The sequence below is a fragment of the Phytophthora sojae genome, assembly GCF_000149755.1.
Source record: "Phytophthora sojae unplaced genomic scaffold PHYSOscaffold_7, whole genome shotgun sequence".
Classification (NCBI taxonomy): domain Eukaryota; phylum Oomycota; class Peronosporomycetes; order Peronosporales; family Peronosporaceae; genus Phytophthora; species Phytophthora sojae.
Genome location: NW_009258121.1, coordinates 1,755,247 through 1,779,909, shown reverse-complemented (window position 1 = coordinate 1,779,909; position 24,663 = coordinate 1,755,247). Strand labels below are relative to the sequence as shown.

Genomic DNA, 24,663 nt, shown 5'->3' with positions numbered 1-24,663 from the left:
TATGTGGTCGTGGTGTGTTACACATCATGTATTAAGGCATTCGTTATGTGTCACACATCACTCGTCGCTTGGCTCAGACAAAGCGGGCCAATTTGGGCCATAATGGAGAGCCCATATCTCCGCTTCCAGTGAAGAAAATTGAAATCTGAAAGTGGGGGCGAAGAGGCCGTGATCTTGGTTCACGGCATACGTGAGCTTAGCGCTGGTTCCGATGTAAAACGCACTGCAAAATGCGCGCGCAAATACCTCCTTCGGGGAGGCCATCTTGGTTTTTGTATTGAACGGGTGGCTCGCTTTATGCGGTGGCTCGTTCTATGCTCCCCACGGATAATCAAACATATGTTTGTTTAATACTAAATCCAAGTTTATTTGGGGGCTTCCACATGCAGCAACCTCATGCAATTTTTGGTTCTAGGCCACACAATTAAACCAAATGACCAGCTTCAGTGAATAGATCGCTGCAAGAATATACGAATCCGTGCTTATTACGTCTCCTAACCCCAATAGGCCCCAGATTAAGGACAAATAAAAGGACCAAAAGTTAGAGGCTTATGCTGGTATTGATTTTGCGAGATACACAGTACTATTGCAATGACCAGAAAGCCCTTGATTCGTTCTACAAGGGAGGGGCTTGCACACTGTCCTCTGTTGTCCATCATGATAAAAATGCAGATTGAAAAGTGTCATATATAACATATCACATTTCGGTTTTTGTCCTTGCTTCTAGGTCAAAAATCGCACATTGACTTGATTTCATTATGTGGATCCAGACGTAACACCTCTCACACAGTCTATGAACTTGTTACAAATGACACCTCGTACTTACCCGGGCGTGATTACACTCAATACAAACGCCAAGTCTATTTTGGTCCTTTTCTGCGGTTTGAGAACAAAACCCCGGAAAGTACATCGTACTTAAGCGAATTTTTGTCCTTAAGAGCGTGTTGGCTAGGTAGCTGGAGATGGAGATGGCCTCTTATCAACTCTATTTCTTGTCTTTTGATTGGTCAAAATAGTTTAGTTCACAACGTGACAACTGGAGAATTACCCCGTCTCCTTCTCCAGCTCTAGGAGCTGGAGAAGGAGAAAGTAGCTGGAGATTGAGGCAGTTCAGCCGCACAGACAATGGACGAAGAGGAAGCTGTACTGGTTGAGAATCCGACGATGCGCCGCGAGGCCCTAAGGAACAGATTCGTACCGTGACCTCACTGCACTTTGAGCCCATGCTACAGTCAGCCGCGTATGCAAGTTGGTTTGAAGACAATCTTCGCTGCACCAAGCCGACTTTCCTACGGACTGCTGGTTTACTACGAGATCAAGGTGTTCTGTTTGCTGCTGCCAAAGTACGGCAGCATAGCTTTGAGAAGAAAGTTGCAGCCGCGCTTTACTTTTTAGGCTCAACTGGTGGGTACCGAGAGGTCGGTGGTTCTATGGGTATGTCACGGAGCTACGTAATGGAGATTACGACCGAGGTGGTGCGCGTCTTACGAGCAATGGCGGCGGCTGTCATTTCGTTTCCACGGAGGAGAGAGGACTGGGATGCGATCGAGTCAGGTTTCGCTGCGCGTCATGGCTATCCTGGTGTGGTGGTCGCAACTGGCTGACGGAAACGGAGGCGCAGCTTTCGTAGCGTCATCGGCAGCTTGGTCTTGCCACGAGTCCGGTGTCTCGGGCACAGTATTCCCGGCCGACGAAGAAACAGCAAAGTAAGGAGAAGGAGAGCGAGTCGTTGTAGTTGCACTGTGATTGGCTAATTTTACCTAGATGCGCTCTGTTGTAGCGAACAAGCTAGTTTGGAGATGCACCAACTCCCTGCAGATATCCATCTCCAGCTGCGTAGCGAACACGCTCTAAATCAAGGACAAAAAATGTTGGGGCTAACGCAAATGTGTTCATATACAGCTTGGCTCAAGATTAGCGAACATATGTATTTTACATACAAACATGCAGTGTAAGTGTAGTGCACCACTAGAGGCAGCAGTGTCCCACAATCGTGTTCGTGAAATTAGCGCTTTTTCAGATGCAGCATTCTACTGTTTTCACGTGAAGAACAAGCAAAAGAACAGTACCGGCAAACTACATTTTCCTTCTACTTTCTAAAGATGTCGTTTGTGCACCGCAAATCGTTCAGCAAAGTTACTTTTGGTGTCCCTCTCCAACTGTCCCGTAACTCTGGCAGAACGATAATACCACGCGACAATGCTGCGGCTGCTTCGCAGCCGCAGCATCTGGCCGGTAATACAGGATAGTTCAGTGGGAAATGATGCAGTCCTGTTTACTTTTAAAAACTTGCAAACAATTATTTTGCTCTTCAGAAGTTTTTGCACTCTCGCTAATTGCGATTTCGATGTCTCCTGAACGTTACCTGTAACTGGGAATGCATTTCGTGACGAACTAAGGGTTGTGAGGCTGGTACATGTAAGCCAGCAAGCTGGTCTCCCAGGATACATGCTCTAGCTAGATGAAGCAGCTATGAGCAGATAGTATTTCAAACACGCACCGTTATGGATCAATCAGGAACCGGACGATGTCATCCGATACTTTCACTTCGCTCCTTGAGCTCAGGACGTCAGAGAGCATGTCTGTGTTTTCAAGGTAATATAGTTAGTTTAAATTACTTGCTCTTGTACTGTAGATGGACGAGCTGTCACACGCTGCCACACCAGAGCGGCAAATAGTTTTCATATATGCTGTCGTTTGAGAGGCCGACCGTCGGCCTAACGGCTACACGATTAGCTGACGTTCCTTAAGTTGACGATGTCGGCGTCGGCACTAGTTCCGGGGTCGGCTCGCAGCTGCTGGGGCACATATCGGTGAGCTACGGCAACAAGCGTAAGCTAAGAACATCGCTCATCAGCGACGTGGTGCCGAAGACCGGCGAGCAGCGCTGATCTCGGCAACGATTCCTCGCAGCACTCGTGTCCAAATGCGACGAATACGGAATTTTCGAAATGCTCTCCATCACTCTCGAGCTTGTCTCGGACTTGAGATTGATGGAGAGCAATATTCAGTTAACTTCAGTTACCGGGGCCAGGTTTTCGGCGTCAGTAATACCGGCTTCAATTACCGAGGTGCCGCCTAATTAATCTGTGTTGGGCTGGACACAGCACTCCCTCCGGGGTTACTGCTATCCCAGAATAAAAGTGAATTTGACTTCAATCCTGACTTTAGGCGGCGCATTGCTTGCTGTTATTCTTCGCGCGTCAATTCTATTTGACGACTCTTATTATCACTCTATTCTGCAAAGCCAACTACAGCACTTCCCTTCGAGCAGTTTGGGCTCTCTCGATTACTATCTCGCTGTGTCTTGACTAACTGAAAACAATGACTTTGAAAAACGACCCGAAACCAAACAAAACTACCATACGAGCCAACTTGGGCTGACTGTGTCTTAGCCGATGATAGGATCAATTTTAACCGATGCGAGTGTTGCCAACAAGCATCTCCAACAACCACCATTATAACGCTGTCGTGTAGGAAAACACGAGTTTACGAGTCCTCGCCCTGTCAACCGAAGTCTCTAGGACGAGCCCTACCAACAACACACGCCGTCTCCGAAGATTCGGCGATAGATTGTCGGGATAATAAACCTGAAGACCAGGTCCGATCCCTTATACGGGCTGGAATGTGCCTCCCTGTGTGTTGCGGGTCAGGTAGGTTTACCCATCGTTAAAATATAAGAGCACCCTTAGCCACGAGCTACGGTTAGGATGCAATGTGTAATACGTGCTTTCGCACTAAACCTCTGTGGTCCCTCAGAAAGGAAGGGTACCAGGCCAATCGAAGCCTCGGCTAGAAGTCAAATACACTGGGGGCCCCTGCCTCACACCCAGTCCAACGTTCAACTGTACACAGAGGTCTCTAATACCTCCCAACACTCGGCCACCTACTCACTCTTGGCCTTACCAGGATGAACACTCGGTCAATGCACCTTATGCTCACCGGCAGACATACCCCGTGCAGCCGAGTGTATCCAGACCCTACGCTAAGCTTAGCGACTTACCGTAGACGGACTTGACCCTTGTGTGGCTTGGGGGAAAATTCTGCTCTGTTTAATGATTAGAGGCTGTCAGGCCTCTCCTATAGCTAATCCCTAAGGTCTATACAAATATCAAGTGTGGACCGAGCTTTCGAGCTGATCCTACAATCGGACGAAGCTTCGTCCTAAATCCGAACTCCAACTGGGCATAAAGTGTACCCACTATGAAACTTCGGAGGCCTCGGCAGGCGGTTTATTTTGACCCGCCGAGACCCTGTCACTCCGTAGTCTCTATCAATCTTCTGGGCACTAAAGCGCGGGGAATGTGACCGACCAATCAGAGCCCTCGGTCAGCCATCTCTCGCAAGCTCAAGGCAGTTAGACCTCGGCCGGAACTCGCCCGGCCGCAGTCATTTCCCGATCTCAGAGCGGCCCCCAAATCGGCCCGAGCCGTCCCAAGTGGTGAGTGCCGTGTTGCCTTCGTGCCTCTCTGCGCTCCGACGCCATGCAGTCCTCCGGCGGTCCTGGCAGCGCGCCGCCCTTCACTTTCCCGGACCTCGGTCCAGTCGTCCAGGTGAGGCTTCGTGCGAGGTGCTTGAGTGCTGTGCTTGATCTCTTCATCGCGTCTAACCGTCTTCAACTTGCTGCAACTTGCTGCAGGACACTCAATTGCGTGGCCCCACGGGGCAGGTCATCGACTCGTCGGCGCCGGCCTCGGAGGCCTCGGTGGTGCCAACTCCCGCCTCTGCGTCAGCAAGCGGGGCGCCCCGACGGCCCAGGCTTCGGCTGCAGTTCTTGTAGCTTCAGCGCCATCGTCTGGTGCTGCTGGCAGCGCCGGAGCTGCTCCGTCACCAACTCCCGCCTCTGCAGGAGCACGCGGGGTGGCGGGCGGTCTCCAGGCCGCACCTTCGGTCGTCGCGCACCATGCTTCGGCTGCAAGCACCGGAGAGACCTCGGCTTCGAGTGCAGTGGCTTCGACGTTGCCAACTCCCGCTTTGCCGTCCGCTAGCGGGGCTTCGTCGGACCCTGCGTGTACTCAGCTGGTCCCCAGGTCCTCGCCCGACTCCAGTCCTCTGCACGAGCCTTCGTTAAATGCTGCGCGCTTCTGCTGCACGGGTGACCCGCTGCCTGCAACTGCGCACGAGGCCTCGGGACTTCCTCCGCGTTCTTCTGCACAGTGGTATGCTGTCGAAGACATCGTCCACCACGAGGTGCAGGCTGCGGTCGAAGAGCTTCGCGAGCACTCGGAACGACGCTTCGCAAACTGCGCTCAGCTGATGGTCGGCTTGGTGCGTCACCGATGTGCCGTCCGAGCACCCGTACAACACAACCTTCGCTCCGTGAAACCCCAGGGTTCCACTCTTCGTCCCGCGTGGCATGACCGTTCGTGAAGTCGCGACAGCTATTACGGTCAACCCAGTGCTGGACCCTCGCCGTGTTACGGCTCCGTGGGTGCGTGAGTTCACGAACTTTCACGGGTCTCCTTTCGGTATACAGGAGGACGGGCAGCCAGGTGAAGACAAAGTCTCGGAAGAGGAGGAGGTCGAGGAGCTGATCGAAGAGATCGCGTCTCCGGTTGCTGAAGAGTCTTCGGAAGAGGCTCAGGACGAGTCTCGCCGCGCCGTGGATGCTCAAGAGACTTCGGACGAAGCTACACAAGCGCTAGGAGCTCAAGATGCAGCAACGTCAACGCAGGACTCGGTTCAAGATCGCGTCGCGGCTTCGGAGGCCCCTGTTGAAGAGGCCCCGGCCAGCGAAACTCCGGCTGACGCGCCACGTTCGCCTCCAAGTGCTGCTGATCAAGCTGCCACGCAGGCCGAAGCTTCTCCGGCTGCGCGTCTCCGCGTTTTGGCCAAGGTTGCCTCGTCTTCGGACGCCTAAGCTTCGTTCCAGTTCTCCATCGTTCCTTCATGTTTAGGTCGAGCTAGATCAGGGTATTCAGACAGTTCGTTCGTAGTATAACTAGCTCGCCCATGCAATTCAGTAGTCGTTTGTCCTTCTTCAGCTGTTCTCCACAGTTTCTCCAGCCGTGATCTCCACTTCGTAAAGTCGTGTCCACTTCAACATACAAATATACAATCTTCTTTCCGCAGTAACATGTTTCGTCTGCTGGGGCAGGCTGTGTAGCCCTGTCGGCAGTTCATCATGGTGAGAGGGATGCAACTAGTCCTCGTCAGCGACTTGGACCATTTGCAACCTTCGGTCACGTCGTTTCTCGCGTAGATAGTCATACAGCAGTCCGCCACAAGACAGATTCGACGCGGGCTCCCACGAGGGTTCGTCATAGCCGACCCACTTCACCTTGAACTCTCGGACGGCTCGCTCAGTGCTCGTCGAGAGGGGGATTCGGTCATCCAAGATGGCTTCAACCTCATACTCGCCTGCCAGGTGGTCGGGTTCCCAACTATCCTCCGGGAGTAACTCCTCGTCGAAATCCAGTCGCGTCTCCTCGGTTACTTCAGCAGCAAGTCGAGCCTTCGGCCGATCGCCAAACTTGTTCACCGCCTTCAACCGGGACACATGCACTACCGGGTAGAACCGGTAACCACTCTTGTCAGGCAGATCCAACTCGTACGCATACTCGTCAACCTTCTGCTTGATGCGGAAGGGACCATGCCATCGATGAGCCAACTTCTTGGTCAATCCTGGCTTGACGCGTTCCATGTAAAGCCACGCACGATCACCAGGCTGGAAGAGAGACTTCGGTGCGGGGTCTGGTGTGTCACCCTCACCATCTGCACCTGTCGGATCATCTTCCGAGGTTTCGCCAGTCGCGGAAGGTGGAAGCGCAGCACGTTCTGCTCGGCTCAAAGCCTCGTTATGCTTTTGAGCACGCCGAGCTTTCTCGACTGCTTGGTACTCCTTAGCCATTTCCAACGCAACTTCCTGCTGCCTGTTGACTTCTCGGCGCCATGCCAACGTATCGGACTGTCGCCCGACACCTCGCTTCAGTAAGGAGGACATTGCCCGGAGGGTGGACCTTGCGTCCCATCCGTGCACGAAGTAAAAGGGCGTGTCCTTCCTAGTGGTGTCCTGCGAGTTGTTAATCGCAAAGATCAACTTCTCCAAAATCTCATCCCAGTCTTGTTGCAGCGGGTCCTCCGCGTACACTTGCACCGATTGCATTACGGTCTTGACTGAGCGTTCCTGCTGGCCGTTAGCCTGCGGTCGATAGCTCAACGTAGCCCTAGATCTCGACTGCATCATCTCGGCGAAGGTTTGGAAGACCTCGCTCATGAAGCGCGGGTCTCGGCCATGCCTGATCAGAGACGGCGCTCCGAACCTTCGGTACACGCTCTCTTCGAATGCTTGTGCTACACAGAGTGCAGATGTGTCCGCCATCGCCTTGCCCATGACGAATCCAGTGAACGCACACTGAAACAGTAGCAGTGCGGTATTGCCCCGCCGAGTCTTCGGTAGGGGTATCACAAAATCCATCGAGACAATTTGTAGCGGACACTCGGCCAGAATGTTGCCTGGGGAGTACCCACGTAGCTGCGGGCGACTCTTGCTTGAGCTATAGTCTAGACACGAGCGTACGTGTTTCTCCACATCGGCGAACCAATCCAATAGTAGTCAGCCTTGACTCGGTGGTAGGTTCGGACGATACCTTGGTGACCGCCCTCCAACGAGTCATGACAGTTCTGTAGGATCTCCTGAACCATCGTTGTTGGCACCACTAGGCGTAGTGTCGTCTTCTCGGCCCGGTCGCGACCCCACCGACGGTTCGCACCGAGGAAATACAGCAAACCATCTTCGCTTAACACGAACTTGTCAGCCATCTTCCAGGCTTCGCGTGCAGCTTTGTAGGCAAGCTTCGCTTCGTCTCCCTTTAGCACCGTCTTGAGGTTTGACCACCGGAGCTCCTCATCCTAGGCTGTGCCAATGCGCCTGCGCCGTTCTTCCTGCACAACTAGCGGGTCGATGTCGTCAGCACTCGGTTCATGGACCACCGTTGCGTCAGGTCTCGGTTGGTCCGGAAGTTCGTTAGACTCTTCGTTGCTGACATCGTTAGCTTCGTCTCCTTCTGTTCTCTCTTCTGGTTCATCACCCGAAGTCTCATCGGCAAAGCGTACTTGTTTCGCACGCGCGCGGGATTGTTGCCTCGTTACCGCGGCCACATGCCCAGTATCTCGAACAAAATCGAAAAAATTCCTACTACGGTCACTGCCACACGTATCCATCACACGTATCGAGTTCACGTGACGCGTTACAACTTCTCCCGAAGCTTCAGAGGCTTCGGCTGACGGTTCATAGAGCACTTCTCGGATCCGATTTAATTCCATCAACTCTCGTTTCCGGTCTTCGCTGTTCACCGTCATCGACATTTTCTTCTCCAAGGTTTCGCTCGCCAAAGAGTCTGCAGCTGCATTGAACGCTCGGATAGCATGTAGGTACTTCACGGACCGAAGTCTCGCGGTCAGTTCCTTGTGCTTGTTTAGTTGTGCCATCAGCGACTCCTTACGGCAAGCGATCACCCCTAGGGATTGCTGGATTGCGAGTCACGAGTCCCCGACGATGACTAAGTCCTCGGCCCCATGTTCTAGGGCGGCAGAGACCTTATCGAAAGACTCGCCGCCAAAGCAAATATCGTCAACAAACAAACGCCGTTCGAAAACCGGCACCGACGAAGACTCGTCGGGCTCTCCATTCGCAAACATGTCCGCAATAGGACTGTTGATTAATTCCGAGACCGAGCTTTCACTCAATCCGATTCCAAGTCCCGCTTCAAACTTCGTAGGCGACTGGTCCGGGTTGGACGACTCTTCATGTGACTGTTCGGTCGAGGCGTTGGCGAGTTCACGGTCGCGAACTTCAGCTTCGGCCATCAGACGCGCGTAATGCTACCTGCCACACCTCGGCTGGACAAAGCCCCACAGAGCGTTGTCGAGAATTCGTTGGTAGATCATAGGTGCATTTTTAAGCCCAAAAGGCATTCTGAGCCACTAACTGCCATATCCACTCGCTCGACTCCACCATCTGCTCGAGCATTCTGCCGAGCACCTTGTTCGCAGCTGGAGTGCTGCTGTTCATAGCGGGCCGACTTCCGCGGGATTCTTGAGGACCCTTAGTAACCTGCACCAGAGCCCTCGAAGCCGATGTCTCGGTGCCATCCTAAAAGTCGTCATCCGCATGGTCGGGTTTCGCCACTTCATCAAATTCCGCGACGAGGTTCCGGGACAAGGAGCGCGAGCCTCCGCTACGTCCCACGGACAGCATCGCATCTTCTTCATCTCCGAACTCCTGCGTCGTCGCTGGAGTCTTCTCCTCCAGGTCACCATAGTCCATCATCATGTCATCCTTGGCGTCCGAATCTTGGTCAACCGACTCTTCGAAACTGACCGACCTTTCGGAGATCGTCGACAACCGAGACGTTAAGTCACTCGCGATCGTTGACGAACCTTCGGCCGATCCTCGTCCCGACTTCACCGGCGTAGCTGGTACCGCTGACTTGGATCCTTTCGCCATCTTGTTCTAGTTCTTGTTTCTTCTTCTCTTCTTCACTTCTTCTCTCCTCAATGCTCGTTGGGCAAAACCTACACAGACCACAACACACAATCGGTCACACCAGTCCCGGGTCGCGGCACCAGTTGTCGTGTAGGAAAACACGAGTTTACGAGTCCTCGCCCTGTCAACCGAAGTCTCTAGGACGAGCCCTACCAACAACACACGCCGTCTCCGAAGATTCGGCGATAGATTGTCGGGATAATAAACCTGAAGACCAGGTCCGATCCCTTATACGGGCTGGAATGTGCCTCCCTGTGTGTTGCGGGTCAGGTAGGTTTACCCATCGTTAAAATATAAGAGCACCCTTAGCCACGAGCTACGGTTAGGATGCAATGTGTAATACGTGCTTTCGCACTAAACCTCTGTGGTCCCTCAGAAAGGAAGGGTACCAGGCCAATCGAAGCCTCGGCTAGAAGTCAAATACACTGGGGGCCCCTGCCTCACACCCAGTCCAACGTTCAACTGTACACAGAGGTCTCTAATACCTCCCAACACTCGGCCACCTACTCACTCTTGGCCTTACCAGGATGAACACTCGGTCAATGCACCTTATGCTCACCGGCAGACATACCCCGTGCAGCCGAGTGTATCCAGACCCTACGCTAAGCTTAGCGACTTACCGTAGACGGACTTGACCCTTGTGTGGCTTGGGGGAAAATTCTGCTCTGTTTAATGATTAGAGGCTGTCAGGCCTCTCCTATAGCTAATCCCTAAGGTCTATACAAATATCAAGTGTGGACCGAGCTTTCGAGCTGATCCTACAATCGGACGAAGCTTCGTCCTAAATCCGAACTCCTACTGGGCATAAAGTGTACCCACTATGAAACTTCGGAGGCCTCGGCAGGCGGTTTATTTTGACCCGCCGAGACCCTGTCACTCCGTAGTCTCTATCAATCTTCTGGGCACTAAAGCGCGGGGAATGTGACCGACCAATCAGAGCCCTCGGTCAGCCATCTCTCGCAAGCTCAAGGCAGTTAGACCTCGGCCGGAACTCGCCCGGCCGCAGTCATTTCCCGATCTCACAACGCACCATACCCAATATGACATTAACCGATCATCGAATCCTGATATGTCAAGCTTTAATGAAACGAATAGCACCCAACCACTTTTCACCCGTTGGGGTCTGTCCGTTGTTTGAGTTCACACAGCATAGGTTCACTTGCAATTTGGCACTGCAGCAACAAGTCTCCATGAACCACAAATCCTACGCCTTTCCACGATGATCACAAGCACTACAGCAACCTCTATTAATGTCCTCGACGATGCTACGTTCTCCATCCCTGTAACGCGTGGGCTGATCCGAGGTGGTTAGAGCACCTTTAATGCGACAGCACAACAGCACCGAGGGGGGTGTTTCAGCACCGAAAGAATCGGCTGTAGCGCCTACACTTAAGTGAACACCACCACAGCAATACAAAAAAACACCGACATAGCAAATATAGCATATCCACGGATGGAATAGGAGTTCGCCATCATACTCACGTGTAATAACACCGACAGGAAGGGGTTCAAGCACGTATATTCGTTGCCTATGTACACATAGAGAAGTGATCGACTAGCTCATCAGATTCGACGCGATTGCCACCACGCATCAATCCCTCTGCGCTTTAAGCGCTCAGTACGGCAAATCCGCATGACCGACGGGGGTACGGCGGTAATTTGGCCAAGCTCGAGGACCCGACAGTCCCCGGGCGATGTGGCCGTAACAAACTGCTGCAACACCTCCCTATCATGAAAACCAACTTCCGCCGTCACGCGCTAGAGTATCTTAATCATCTCACCCGCGTTCACACGTCGCTTGTCGTGCAGACTGTGAACACCTTGGCGGGCGTCTCGACATTTGACGAGGATCCGTTTAACGACTGAACGGGGATGTGGTCGAGGACGTCCACGAACTTGTCATGTAGGAGCGTCGTCACACAGACTAAAGCGGGATCAAGCCGCACCTGAGCGTCATCGTGTAGACAATCCTGCGCGCATACATGGCCTGGAATAAACAATAGATGAGAATGGTCAGGCGAACATCGAGGTCACACTTGTAAGGTTGGCCGTCAGTAAAACTTTAACATGAATTTTAGTGAATATCAATGCAACGGTATATTGAGAGATAAGTAGAATGAATAAAAGATGCGAGCAAGCATAATTCCTCTAACGCTTAGCGATAGTTGTTCGTGCTCGCTTATCATTTTGTAAGCGAGACTCAATCGATCGCTTCGTTGGTTTTGGTGCGCGACGAGAGCGACGAACGCCGACCTGCACATTTGTGTTCATAGGGTCCTCCGATGTAGTGCTGCGCCCACCACCACGTGGACGCTCGACTCGGTCTGCCAATTCGACAACAGGACAAATAGTAAGCCCGCTTCGGACGTTTTCGGGCTCACGGTCGTCCTGAGAGAGCTGGACCAAAAGTTGAATTGGGGCTGCTGGAAGAGATAGCTGAGTACTCGTACATGGCAATCCGACACCGCATCCTGCGTACTGTCGTCATCACGCCCATCGTTCTGTTCTACCTGCTGTAGAGCAGGGGCCGGTTCGCGATAAATAGTTTGCAGAAGCTGCCGTTCAGTATCGGGTTCAATCGTACTGCTGCCTGCAACCTGATCCTGTTCTTGGATTTGTTGCAGTCCTTGGACGCGAGTAGTGGGGGTATCTTCGGCGGGATCCGCTCTGACACCATCCAGAGCATTCGCGTCAACTACAGCTGCAGATTCCACGCGCATCTGATCTGCGCGATGACGCGGGTGCACGAACTGCCTGCCATTGTTGCCTACGCCTGGCATATGCACGCCTGCATGGATACACGCTGCAGCAAGATGACAACAGGCACCGTTTTTCTCGAAATATGGGCAAGGGCAAGCCTTGCTGCGGACATCAATAACCCAGCCCGCAGCGGGCATGCCTTCGAGTTGCTTGCGCCTTGTATTGGCGGATTTAATTGACTGCTTCACCGACTTCTTCTCTGTGGCGGTTAGAGCCAAAGGCCGATGCAGGACGCGGTACAAATCGGCCTGGACAGTCCCAATCGGAGGCAGACGCTCTACGGAAATGCAACCTCGGCGGCACAAAAGCCTGTACAGGAGCATGAGCCTTTCTGAGGCTGTAGGAAAATTGCAAAAAAACACATTTCGATGCAGAAAAGCAAGCCGCGCACCATTAAGACTCTTGATCAATTCATCGGGCGTATGCTCATTGCTTGGGCACTCCAGTTTCAAACGCCGATGATACTGCTCAAGCGGTTTATTGGTCGCAGCATATCCTCGCGGGGTGTAGAACGCCTGCCATTTAGCAAAGCGCTGGGTCTCAATCCACTGCTTTGTCACATGGTCTGTAAGTTTGCGTACGGCAGATCCTGCAGCTAGTCCCATCCACCTCCCCAAAACCCGCGCTTTTACAGCTTCAAAATCCGGCCGCAGTGCATAGTGCATGTCATAGAGATCTTCAAACACAGCTGCCGTGTCGTCGTAGGAGACGCGGAACTCCGCTGCGTACTTCCACACGTTCTTAGTGACATGGAACCAACACATTAGAACGGTAGAATGGGGCAGCTCGGTCACGGATGCATTGAATTGGGCTTTGTCAGCGTCCATCATCACGTACTGAGGGGCAAAAGGTACATTGCCGATATCCACACAGACCCGTTTAATGTAGCGAAGACACCAACCGATATCCAGCTTCCGCTTCTGGGATGTACAGAAGTAGGCTAGCGGCACAAAGTGGCAACTTTGATCCGAGTAGCCACATGCAAAGACCGAGTAGCCATGGATGGCCATGCTATGGATACTATCGAGGTGCAGAATCGTTGTACAGTCACCGCGATTCTGTACCGAGATGTAATCGCGGATTTGCCGAATGCACGTCATCCCAACACGAAACGGGAATGCCTCTGATCCATCTCCTAAGCGCGACACAATGCTTGTGCTTCCCGGTCGCGCATCCGGTTGCGTGTAAAGGATCATCATCTCAAACTCGTCTAATGTCGTTATATCTTGTTGCTCGTAGAGGTGGCCATTGCAAATCACGATTGTAGACGCCATTTCGTTCTTAGGATTTTTCCGTCTCCAATTTTTCACAAAGTCCACAACCTGCTGGTCTTCGGGCGGGGGCCCACGCATGTCACCTTCGTGCACCATGCTACAGATAACGGCAAACAAACGCGAAGCCGTCGTTTTCACACCCGAGCTGAGCTGCTCCACTATGAAGGTCTTCATCTCAGGCGTTAACTTGCGCACGATGGGGCTGGAGGACCCGTCGACGTCCGCCAGGTGGGCGTCGCGCTGAAAGACCTCCTGCACATCGGACGATTGGCAAATCTGGAACTTATATCGGCATGGACAGTCCCCCGGGGCATCAATGGCTGAGTCATTCTCGTCATCGTCTTCAGAGCGATGAGGATGGCATCGCCGCGATCGGCACTTTGTAGTCTGAACTCGCATCTTGTGCATGGCAGTAGCGAGAGCGTAGTTCTTGTTGAGTAGATGGTCGATTGTGCAGTTCGTACGGTCACTCCTCTTGATGCTTCGCCTAGGGAGGGTATCACGAAAGGCTTCAAACGTCTCAGAAGCGGTCGCCGATGCCCAGATCTTAGTCCACCTTGGTGATTCAACCTCATATGCGCTGTCGGAGACCCCAGGGTGTCGGCTGTGTTTTCTTCACGGCCCTCCATGGCAAGTTGCTAACTGCTAAAAGGTAGTGTCCCGTCGCCTACAAGTGGGTGGCTGCTCTATTTTAGTCGGTGTTTGTCATTATATTTTAGGTGGTGCTTCCTATTTATACAGTGGGTATCCCAACACAATTTCTAGGTGCTGCTACACTTTTTATGGTTGCACAAAACACTGAGTGATGGTGTGTTATCTCTCCACTCAACAGCACCGTTAATGGCGCCCAAGGCGCCATTAACGTAAAGCAGCTGGTTTTCAGGTAGGAGGGGAATATATAGACTGTTGCTTCAGCTTTCCAAAGTCCGAAACGAGTGCTAACTTTGACTCTACGCAGCACGTAAGCCTGCATCTGGACAAACTTTTGGTACTGCCTACTTCATAGAGGTATGTTAAAGCTATCGAACGCACTAGCTTGCATCGGCGGAGTGTAAGTAGGCACTTAGCAGGACCCCCGCCTCCTCAGGGACTCCTTCGGGGTGCCCATTTCCAAAGCCATCCTCACACTTTAAAGGCGCCGTAAAGTTAAGGGCGCCCTAGCAATCGGTGCAAAGTCTGTGTACAGAAGCAAATCTTTACACAGATCAGAATAATAAAGGATTTGTATTGACGGATTCATTGCCTTGAGCTAGTGCAATACAGACAATCATACGAATTAGACATCGTGTCTAGGTAAAAAAATATTGGTGAATATGCTGTTACCTTATCCTGGCATTGCTTACTTTTCACACCTACGCCACGCTGCTTGCCTAGCTCCTTCGCGACGGCAATCCACCCGCGGTGCATGGCATGCTTGTTGCGCACATTCTTAAAGCGCTTGGCCATCCCCTTGTATCTACGTAGATACAGTAATAAAATAGATGTTAAGCACCTTATCATCATGTAGTAGAAAGCCAAAGCGTACGCTTACCTGAGGTAGAACAGCGTCTCAACCAGTTCCGTCGTCCAGCACAGCGGCGGAAGATCCTCTTTGCGCTACTTCGCCTGTGCGCCTTTTGAGGGACGTGTTGAAGCTGGCGTCGTTGTTGCCGTAGCCACTAGCGAGGTTGATGGGGCCTCTTGGACCGAACTCTGCGTAGCCGTGGTCGCTGCTTGGGCGGTCGCTACAGAGACAGCATCGAGCGGGCTTGCCTGCTCGGTCGAGAGGGGGTTCGCTGCCGGCGAAGGCGTCAACTGCGTGAGAGGGATACTCGGTGTAGTAGCCGAACTGCGTAGCCAACTGGAGCTTTCAGAGAGGAGAAGGCTTGAGCCAATCTGCGGCGATAGAACATCACTCTCAGGGTCAGACACCGCGGCTGCCGGTGCAGGGATACGAAAGTCGACACATGGTCCTGCCACAGCGCAGTGGTGGTGAGGCTCCTGCGCCATCGTTGAGTTCGACGGGGTCATCGCTTAGAAAGATCTAGTAGAAGTGAAGTTCCCCGCAGACTCGGCGTCAGTGTTCTCGAACACCGACACGAGCGACCAGACCAACGGAGTAGGGTTAGGGGTATATGGAAGGCAAACACTTGACGATGGAAACAACCAGGTTAAAGGCGCCCATCCAATCTGTGCAAAATCGGTGTACAGAAGCAAAGCTAAACACAGATCAGAATAATGAAGGATTTGTATTGACGGATAGCAGCGGGACGGGTGTCATGGGCTCATTTGGTCGTGTTGTGAGCTGTTGTGAGTACACGTTGCCACAGCAAGCAAACCTGCGCGTAAAGCAGGTCTGCGCGATTTTGCGGAGGTAGATCCTGCACCAGGCATTCCAGCGGATGGACCCGTTGCCGCAACTCGGTGCTAGTTTTCTAATTGCGGGGATCTGCTCCAGTACACTGCAGCACCCCCTCTTTTTGGCTTAAAGGCGCCGAAAGGCTTAAAGGCGCTTTAGGCAAATGTTGTGCGGTCGCATTAAAGGTGCTGTAACGCGAGTCGGACTAATCTGCTCCGGCAACGAGCACGGCCCATTCGGCATCGCATGGCCTCGTCAAGGTGACATTGCGTCCGCCAACTGCCACTCGGAGCTGTGGTCTTTCAATGAGGACAGGTGCTTCGCCCCGGTCGATGCGAAGTGTGTTAAGGTGACAAGAGTGACGTGGGCTTGTGTTTCCTGGTAGCCCGCGGTTTCAACATTTATCGGGCGAATGAGGGCTCCGAACCACGATGACGCGTTGAAGGAGTTGATGGCGCCGCCAACAGTTATCATATCCCCGATAGTATCACCGACGAAGGCGTAGACAGTGATCTCCGCGAAAAGACCCGTTAAACTAGCACGAGCAAACTATCGATAACTGTGCTCATAAAACTAGGATATATTCGTTTGGGGGTAGAATACTAATGAAACTAGCTGATTCCGGCTTAAACCATGTCCTTCGGCGGCGTATCTTCATCTTTCTTGTTGTTGTCCTTGTCGTTGCTAGATGCAGACCTGAAGCTTGAGAATGTAATGGACCGACGCTTGTGTAGTGGCTTCTTGGGGTTGGCTTCTCGGGTGGCTGCTGGCAAACCCACCTCAATGTCATCCATACTGCGGCGCGAGCGTCGTCGAGAGACACTGCAAGGCAAAAACAACAGCAATCAGTTAGACTAGAAGAAAGACAATAGGCCAAGGCTCACCGACTTACCGGCTTGACATGCGTCGTCCGAGCAGCACACTCTCTCGCGCACTCTGGAAGCCAAGACCGCCAAGGATCTCCGAGATGCCCACAGTCGTGGACATGTCCAAGTAATTGTCGATTGCCTGGCGATTAACATGCTCCGAAGCTTCAGTTTCACTGCGCCGGTCGTGGCTGCTGTCCTCCGCGTCCGATTCTTCCGTTGTGCTTTCTTCGTTGAGGGCTTCCAGAATCGATGATAGAAACTCCCGAGGGATATCACTGCGGCTCGTCTCTTCCTGCTCGACAACGACTTCATGGGTGGCGAGGCCTTCTGGAACGCGCGTCAGGCGCGAATCGGAGCTCTTCGGGGGCTCCAACTTGGACGACTCCGACGGCGACGTGAAGCTGAAACCGCGCTCGATCTTGCCCTTGGTGGCTGTAGTCGCTGGCGCGTGCTTGCGACGCGACAGGAGAACGACGCCAAAGATGCTGACACCGATTCCCAGCACGAACATGACCGCTTGCAAGACTGAGAAGGTGCGGATCTCCTGGAAGTAGATGACGCCACCCAGCACACCACTAATGACCCAGTACGCCTGGTACACGGGCACCATCGAGAGTGCGTCATAGTGAACCAGTCCGCCATTCAGGTACTTGATCTGAAGACACAGACACACCACGAGTGCGAACGCGATGAGGTAAGTCTGGTAGTGCGCGAAGCAGCTCGCATCTCCGTTAAACACCCCTTTGAACAGCTCGGCCGTCGACTTGGCAAAGAGAACCGACTGGCCCCCCAGAGTTCCCGCCAGCCCAGCATACCCTACGAGACGAATAGTCGACCACATCCCAGGCGTCCCCACCTGAATAATGCGATGCCGTTTGCTCATCAAGCAGAAGGTATCGACGACCTTGATCGCAGAGAAGTGGGCGACAATCGTCAGAACCACAACGCAGAAGTAGACGATCGTGAGCGGGTCCCTGTAGAGCTGCATGAGCATGTCCAGATTGTACGATGGAGACGTGTGCGACGCGAAAACGACCGCGATCGTAGCCCCCACGAATATAATCAGCGTCGAGACGATGTCCTTCTTGGTGAGCTTCTCCTTGTTGAAGCAGGGCGCGAGCATCATGTTCCACACGAGCGTCAGCGCCGCCAACGGGGCCAACAGACTCTGCGGCGCCAGACCGAACGCCACGAAGTCCAGCACCGACCCCACCGCACACAGCACGAAGCCCAGCGTCCACAGCGGCAGTTGATAGGCCGGTTTGGGCTCCGGTCCGAGCTCGTTCTGCTTGAGCGCCTTCTTCTGCAGGTTGATGCCCACACTGGCCAGGAAGGAGAAGACCACTGCGATGGTGAAGCCGATGACCCAGATGGCCTTGTTGGGGCCGTCGTAGTCCGTGTCGAAGCACTTGCCCTCGTCACTAACTCCAGTCACAGGCTGGTTCTCGCTGCCACAGGCGTCGACCTGCAGGGCCGAGAGCTCCGAAGTCGACAATTGGGAGACGCAATTGGTCTCAAGCTCCTCCGTGCAGCTGTCGAGGCATAATGTCTCGGGGGTCCCCATCTCGCACGCGTTGAAGACTGCAAGGCACTGGGTCCGCTTCAACGCCGTCTCGCACGTGGCGTCCACCGTCGAGCCATTGGCTTTGAGGGCGGCGTACCGCTCCTGGGCACTGGCATCCTGCAGCATTGCATAATAATTTATTTTATCAGAAATAAGAGATACACATATTCTAGTGTGGTAATTTAACTACCGACCATGGTCTTCCAGGAGCCCCCGGAGCGGCAGGCCGGGAACACGACGAAGGCGCCACAGAAGCTCAGCGCCGACGCGTCGGGTATGTCGCAGCTGGAGCAGGTGGCGGCGGCTGGAGCCACGCACGAAGCGCAGGACGCCGCGAGCAGCCACAGCAGCCGCTGCGACTTCATGGTGGGCACTTGCTTGTAGGACCGACACCGCGGTGGAATGCAGGGAAGTGACTGACACACACGAGCGACTGCGACGCAAGTGGCAAGGCAAGAGGCTAATTTGGGCGCTGGAAACGGACTGCGCCCATAATTATTGACAGCGAATCAGGGCCGGGGCTAGACGGACAGAAAAAAGAGGGTTGGATACTGATTTTTACAGATTTAGAACTCACTTCAACTTGGCTAACACATCTGCTGGTATATCAATTTTGGTGGCCGCCCAAGATGCTGCGTGCCTGTGCAAATTAGAGCATTGAGTGGATAATATCCACTGGATATTGAACAGGTAACTGTCTAGCTGCTCACGCTAGAACTTCTTATCCTGCTGTAAACCGAGTTTGCTTCAGCGCGGGGATGGATTAGGCCTATTTGTGCAAGAGCATACCGAGTGTCCTGCGTTGTTTGTGCTTCGACTCCGGTGCTCGTACCGCAGTTCATTCCGCTTTCTCCAACTATAATTTCGGGCCTTGAGATGCGATCGTGCGAAAAGGCAAAGCAATGGCAGGCGGGGACTTGAGCATGGGCGGCTGCAAACATATCGCGATGCTTGATACCTCAAGCCATTACCCAAATTGCCGAGTGCACAATAGTATTATGTGCCCCAGACGAAGGTAGCTAACAATTTCCATGTTCAGCGGAGTAGAACCGTGAGGTCGGATCTCTATCCACAGTTACTAGTGTGTTGAGGGGGCTTTTGACTTGATGTACTAGCCACAACAGCGCTGCGCTGAGTGATCTGTGGCACATGCTCTTCTATCACTATGCTCACAATGTGGATACCGCTCAGCGTGGCATTCAGCGGCAACGAAACATGCTTTACGACGGCTTATCCGTGTGAAACAAGCTACACTAGCGAAACTGGAAGCTCTAGATCTGTTCCTCTATTTTGAATTCCAATGGCAATGAGAGCTGTTGGCCGCTGTTTCCACGACTGCGACACCATTAAAGTTAGATAGGGAAGAAATCACACAAGACAATCACTGCAGCACTGCGTGAGCCTTCTTGCAGAGCTGCAAGGACAGATACCACAGCACCGGGAAGGTACTCATCCTCTAAAACTTCAGAATCCTGTATAAACTTCGGTTTACAGTTACGTTGAATAATATCCTATAGTAAAATATTGCGCAGTAAACAGATCTTAGTGTATATATCCCACCTTCCACCTGTCATCATCTAAAACCCACTGTATCGTTATACACAGGTATCTCTCATCACGGGCGTCATCACGGCGTCAACGCCGCACCTTCCATCCCCACCACCACTCGCCATCATTCCGGCTCGCAGCCAAAGGAGAGAGAGAGAGAGCCCTTGGTCGATTGAGCCACTCGCCGCTACGATGCTCAAGCCCATGGGGAAGAAGCACATGGCGCACCCGCGGCTCGGGGACGAGTGGCGAGGCGTGAACGCGTCGAGCGCCTTGGCCTCCTCGGGGCCGAAACTGCCGGCGCACCTGCGGCCGCTGCTGGTGCCCAACGGGGCCGCGCTGCGGCTGCAGCTGCGCTACCAGAAGTACCAGGAGAAGGTGCGCGCGCTGCTCAAGAAGGCGGACGCGTCGCAGCAGCAGGAGCACGCGGCCAAGTCGGGCGCGCGCGCCGTGACGACGTCCAGCATGGCGCTGGCGGTGGCCATTCAGGCGCGCAAGGACGACAAGGAGCTGCTGGGCGCCGACCAGGCGGCGGGCAAGAGCACGCCGCTGCACCTCAAGCCGGAGCAGATTTCGGCTGACAAGTGGGGCGGCGCAGCGCTGGAGCAGGACTGGGCGGGGCTGCCCGCGGCCTCAGAGCAGCAGGAGATGCAGGTGATGGACGAGAGGCTCGTTGGCTCCAGTGGGGAGGAGGGAGAAGAGGGCGATGATGCAGAGGAGGGGGAGGAGGTTGAGCAGGTTCCGGTGGTGCTGGTCGAGCAGGCTGATGTGGATGGAGTGAAGGCTCACTTGATGCAGGACTGTGACGATGACGACGACGACGTGGACAGTGGACGCCAGCACGGCTTCGTGAACGTGATGGAGCCGTCGTGGCTGCTGGCATCCATTGAGCAGCGCTGCGCCGAGTCGGCGAGCTCGCTGATGACGCAGAGCTCCACCAAGCCGCAGCGGAGCTTGGCCCTGCAGCTGGCAGACGTTCGATTGGCGGTGCTGGACTTGTTGTTTATCTGCCGCTCGGGCGTTGGCGTGAACCTTCTGGGAAGACCTCCGTCCACGGTGGATACGCACCACCGGAATCTGGTGGCGAGGGTGAAGGAGGTGGCGAGTTTGAAGGAGGAGAGTGCTGCGGAGCTTAGTCCCGCGGATCTGAAGCGCGTGACGCGTATCTTCGACAGCCTCAAGTCGGACATGTTCATGCCGGCGGTGCGGTGTCTTGGCTGGCTGCTGACCAAGACCTGGCGCTTGTTGTTCAACGGCCTCCACGTGGATTTGGAGTCGCTGCACCACGTGCGTCGCGTGCTGGAGGCTTCGGAGGGCGACGTCAGCGTTGTGTTCGCGCCGACGCACAAGAGCCACCTGGACTACTTGATCATCAGCTACTTGTGCTTCGCGTACGGTATCCCGCTGCCGCGCATTGCGGCCGGAAACAACCTGGACCTGCCGCTCGTGGGCTCGTTCCTACGCGCCAACGGCAGCTTCTTCATCCGCCGCTCGTTCCGCAACGACAATCTGTACAAGGAAGTGCTGGAGCAGTACGTGCACGAGCTGCTGCACGATGGCAACCCCGTGGAGGTGTTCATCGAAGGAGGTCGGTCGCGCCACGGACGCGTGTGCAAGCCTCGTCTGGGCTTCATGGGCATGTTCCTGAAATACGTGAAGGGGACGTCACGCGCTGCGGGTGATGATGACGACGAAGACGACAACGCTGACAAGGCTTCGAAGAAGACGGTCTTGGTTGTCCCGATCTCGCTGGACTACGACAAGGTGTACGAGGTCGATGGATACGCGAACCAGCTTCTGGGCAAGCCCAAAGAGAAGGAGAGTCTGGCTGTGCTGTTCCGTTCCGTGTGGGACCTGTTTTTCCTGCGTCTCGGTCACTCCTACGTGCGTTTCGGTGAGCCGGTGCCTCTCACGGAGACTTCATCGCTGCAGGTCTCGTCCGATCTGGTGGCTGAGCGCATGCAGACCTCTGGTACCATCACGTCAACATCTATTGTCTCCGCTTTGCTCATGTGGAAGCGTGCGTACGTGACGAAGGAAATGCTGGAGGCTCGCACGGTGTGGTTGGTGGAGGAGTTGGAGAAGCGCGGCGCGACTGTGGCCCACGTGGAGAACGATGATATCGCTGCTCACGCTCTGTCGATCCTGAAGGTGGACACCAAGGCGAATAACGTCGTGGCCCCGCAGCTCCAGTACCCCGTGCGAGCACTCGAGCTGGGATTCTACCGCAACCACCTGCTCCACATTTTCCTGCCGGAGTTGGCGGTCATCGGTGCAGTGGACGCAGCTCTGCGTCAGCGTTCGAAGTGCGATGAAGGTTACTCAGCAAAGCACAAGCTGGATGTCTGGGCAGTTCAACAACATGCGCACAAGATCTGTCACTTCCTGCGCCACATTTGCCGCCACGAGGCCATTGATATCGAAGCCCGGATGACTCAATTCCTCGCTGAAGCCGCTGAGTGTGAGGTGGACGAGACTTCTGGCACTGTGACTGTGGACGTGACCCGCTGGAACACCTCGAAGCTCACGAGCTTCGTGCTGTCGCTGAACTGGCCGTTCATGGACTCGCTGTGGCTCACGACCCAAGGTCTTTGGAGCCTGTTGCCCGCTGGAGAAGGCGACGACAGCGAGCACACGGAGCGCGATGTCGTGCGGCGTGTGCAGGTCCTGGCAAAGGAATTGTTCCTGCGCCAGCAGCTCTCACACGCGGAGGCGCTCTGCAGCGAGAGCATCAAACAGTCGCTCGACTTCCTGGCGGAGAGTGGCGTGGTGCGCTACGAGCGTTCGCAGGACGGCAAGTCGCGCGTGGTGCGTCTCTGTTCAAACCGTGCTGATTCCGTGCGTGCCCTCGAGGACCTCACGCGTGAAGTCAACGGACGCCGGAAACCGCGCGCGTTCCTGTGGCGTGAAGACGAGCTGCCGCGCAACCTCACGCGCGAGGAGGCACTGGAGCTCATGGAGGGGGCCCAGAGCTCCCGCAGCATTTACGCCAAGTGGATGGCACCGCCGGCCGCGGCAACTACGGGCTAGGCATTGTATAAGTTAATCGTAATATTGCGTAACGAGCTGAGAAGAGAAGGCGGTTGTAAGCGCGATTCGCACAAGGGCAGTCGAGAAAAGAGCTTGCTGACATCAAGGGTTTTGAATTTATTGTGGAAACCGATTAGATTGTCTAATTGGGATATAAATCGGTTGATTAAGCAGATGATTAAGCTTAATCGGGTCTGATTTGCTAAATCCGACCTCCTAATTAGATCGACAGACTAAGATTTGTACTCTGATTTGACAGAGAGGTCAGTTGTGCCTACAACGCCATGTGGCAAGCTGATTTAGCTGCTAAACGGCATACAAAGCCCGGGACGGCTGATTTGCATGCTAATCAGCCCGAATGTCCGACACCCACACGGCATTCGGTGGCCGATTTAACGTAAAACCGACAAGCGCTAATGCTGACGAGAAATGACAGCGCAAATACATGACTTCAGAGCTTGATAAATAGAAAGCAGTACACATCGAAGCTCACAGAAGCGTATTTAATACACGCGATGCTATTTCTCGTGAGTAGGTACCGGTACGCGAATCACTCAGCTCGTGGCGGTAAGTGGTCGCTCGTCGTATTTCTGGCGGGTAATGAGGCAACCCCCATTTTATTAACCTTACACCGATTTATACCCTTACCAATGCCATATGAAATCACAAGGATCCCCGATTTAGTACCAGTCAAATCTCTCATGAACGCTGCTTTATCAGCTAATCCGCTCGGGCAATCTAATCGGTTTCCACAATACGTCCGCTACTGGTATTAATTGGGGACGAAGTCCCCGCTATAATCATGAGACTCCGTTTTATGGAGTTTTTACGTCTCTTATATACACTCCGCTTTACTTTTTACATTAATTCTGCGAATGGGTTAGGGTCACAATTTAGAATCGCTCACACCGGGACCAAAAATGAAAACAATACCTCGGTTAAACAACATTTGGATGCTTATCGGAAGGTGGTATCGGCACGGATTTTTTTAGCTGAATCGACGTCACTATCTTTAGATGCCATAAAACCAGAGGGTCGAAGTTATGAAACAGCAAATTCGACCATTAGTATGGAGGACATCAGAAATAGACTTAACCGTGACATTTTACCCTTATTTGGACCCGCTTAGGACCCTTTATTAAGCCTATTTGCCTTTCAAACCTTATGCTGTCGTAAGAAGGGTCGCTCTGCGGCCGTTGGTAAGAAGTCTGCGGCCCTTCGGGATCGCTTGACCAGCGCACAACAGAGAGTCCAAGCATCAACAAGCAGAGCCTCAAGGAAGCGCCAACGCTACGCCAAGTAGCAAGCAGCTTTGCATGCTGAGGACCGGGTACTGTCGAGCAGCAACTTCTCTAAATTACATTGAAGGCTATGCACGGATGACGAGCTGGACGATGAGCTGGGGTGTACGAGCCGGAGTCCGTGTCGGTGCTTCTTGGTAGCAACAATGGCTTTCTTTTGGCCCGTTCGAGCTCGCCTGCTACTTCGCTTTAAAAGAAATCAGACAGCTCCAAGTCCTTCCTGCACGCTAAAGGCGCCGATTATTTGCTCCTTTCTAGTCTGCGTTAATTCACTCATTCATTGCGTTGCTCATGAAAAGATGTTCGACTAAGCAAATGCATTAGCCCACTCAATTACAGTTCTGTTGGGTCGATCTCGGGCGTCACAGCTCTGCTTTGATACCCTACATGCATGTGTGATGGTACGATATCGGGCTCAACTACATTATTTTGAGCTAGTTATCGTTCATTATATATGTTTCCTTATTGCGCTCAACGTGCATGAGGTTATCT

General features: G+C 53.6%; 8 protein-coding genes across 8 annotated transcripts; 4 read left to right on the top strand and 4 right to left on the bottom strand.

The window, feature by feature from the left end:
- Positions 1–1,223: 1,223 nt before the first annotated feature.
- PHYSODRAFT_517890 (hypothetical protein) lies at positions 1,224–1,604 on the top strand (the record flags this gene model as incomplete). The annotated part of the gene is made up of 1 exon (XM_009534050.1): positions 1,224–1,604. The coding sequence occupies one exon, from the start codon at positions 1,224–1,226 to the stop codon at positions 1,602–1,604; it is 381 nt and encodes a 126-aa protein (XP_009532345.1).
- Positions 1,605–4,484: 2,880 nt separating this feature from the next.
- On the top strand, positions 4,485–5,860 carry PHYSODRAFT_336484 (hypothetical protein; the record flags this gene model as incomplete). The annotated part of the gene is made up of 4 exons (XM_009534049.1): positions 4,485–4,553; positions 4,640–4,728; positions 4,812–5,281; positions 5,373–5,860. 4 exons carry the CDS (start codon positions 4,485–4,487, stop codon positions 5,858–5,860), a joined length of 1,116 nt encoding a protein of 371 aa, XP_009532344.1.
- A 3,039-nt stretch (positions 5,861–8,899) lies between these two features.
- Positions 8,900–9,448, bottom strand: PHYSODRAFT_516440 (hypothetical protein; the record flags this gene model as incomplete). Its single annotated transcript, XM_009534048.1, has 2 exons — positions 8,900–9,094; positions 9,131–9,448. 2 exons carry the CDS (start codon positions 9,446–9,448, stop codon positions 8,900–8,902), a joined length of 513 nt encoding a protein of 170 aa, XP_009532343.1.
- Positions 9,449–12,894: 3,446 nt separating this feature from the next.
- Positions 12,895–13,443, bottom strand: PHYSODRAFT_516068 (hypothetical protein; the record flags this gene model as incomplete). Its single annotated transcript, XM_009534047.1, has 1 exon — positions 12,895–13,443. A coding segment is annotated over one exon (549 nt), but the record flags the coding sequence as incomplete, so codon positions are not given.
- On the bottom strand, positions 13,438–13,599 carry PHYSODRAFT_436575 (hypothetical protein; the record flags this gene model as incomplete). The annotated part of the gene is made up of 1 exon (XM_009534046.1): positions 13,438–13,599. A coding segment is annotated over one exon (162 nt), but the record flags the coding sequence as incomplete, so codon positions are not given.
- A 2,462-nt stretch (positions 13,600–16,061) lies between these two features.
- On the top strand, positions 16,062–16,232 carry PHYSODRAFT_381489 (hypothetical protein; the record flags this gene model as incomplete). Its single annotated transcript, XM_009534045.1, has 1 exon — positions 16,062–16,232. A coding segment is annotated over one exon (171 nt), but the record flags the coding sequence as incomplete, so codon positions are not given.
- A 253-nt stretch (positions 16,233–16,485) lies between these two features.
- PHYSODRAFT_516367 (hypothetical protein) lies at positions 16,486–18,657 on the bottom strand (the record flags this gene model as incomplete). Its single annotated transcript, XM_009534044.1, has 3 exons — positions 16,486–16,681; positions 16,752–18,401; positions 18,560–18,657. 3 exons carry the CDS (start codon positions 18,655–18,657, stop codon positions 16,486–16,488), a joined length of 1,944 nt encoding a protein of 647 aa, XP_009532339.1.
- A 1,375-nt stretch (positions 18,658–20,032) lies between these two features.
- Positions 20,033–22,909, top strand: PHYSODRAFT_361466 (hypothetical protein; the record flags this gene model as incomplete). The annotated part of the gene is made up of 1 exon (XM_009534043.1): positions 20,033–22,909. The coding sequence occupies one exon, from the start codon at positions 20,033–20,035 to the stop codon at positions 22,868–22,870; it is 2,838 nt and encodes a 945-aa protein (XP_009532338.1). The 3' UTR covers positions 22,871–22,909.
- Positions 22,910–24,663: the final 1,754 nt, after the last annotated feature.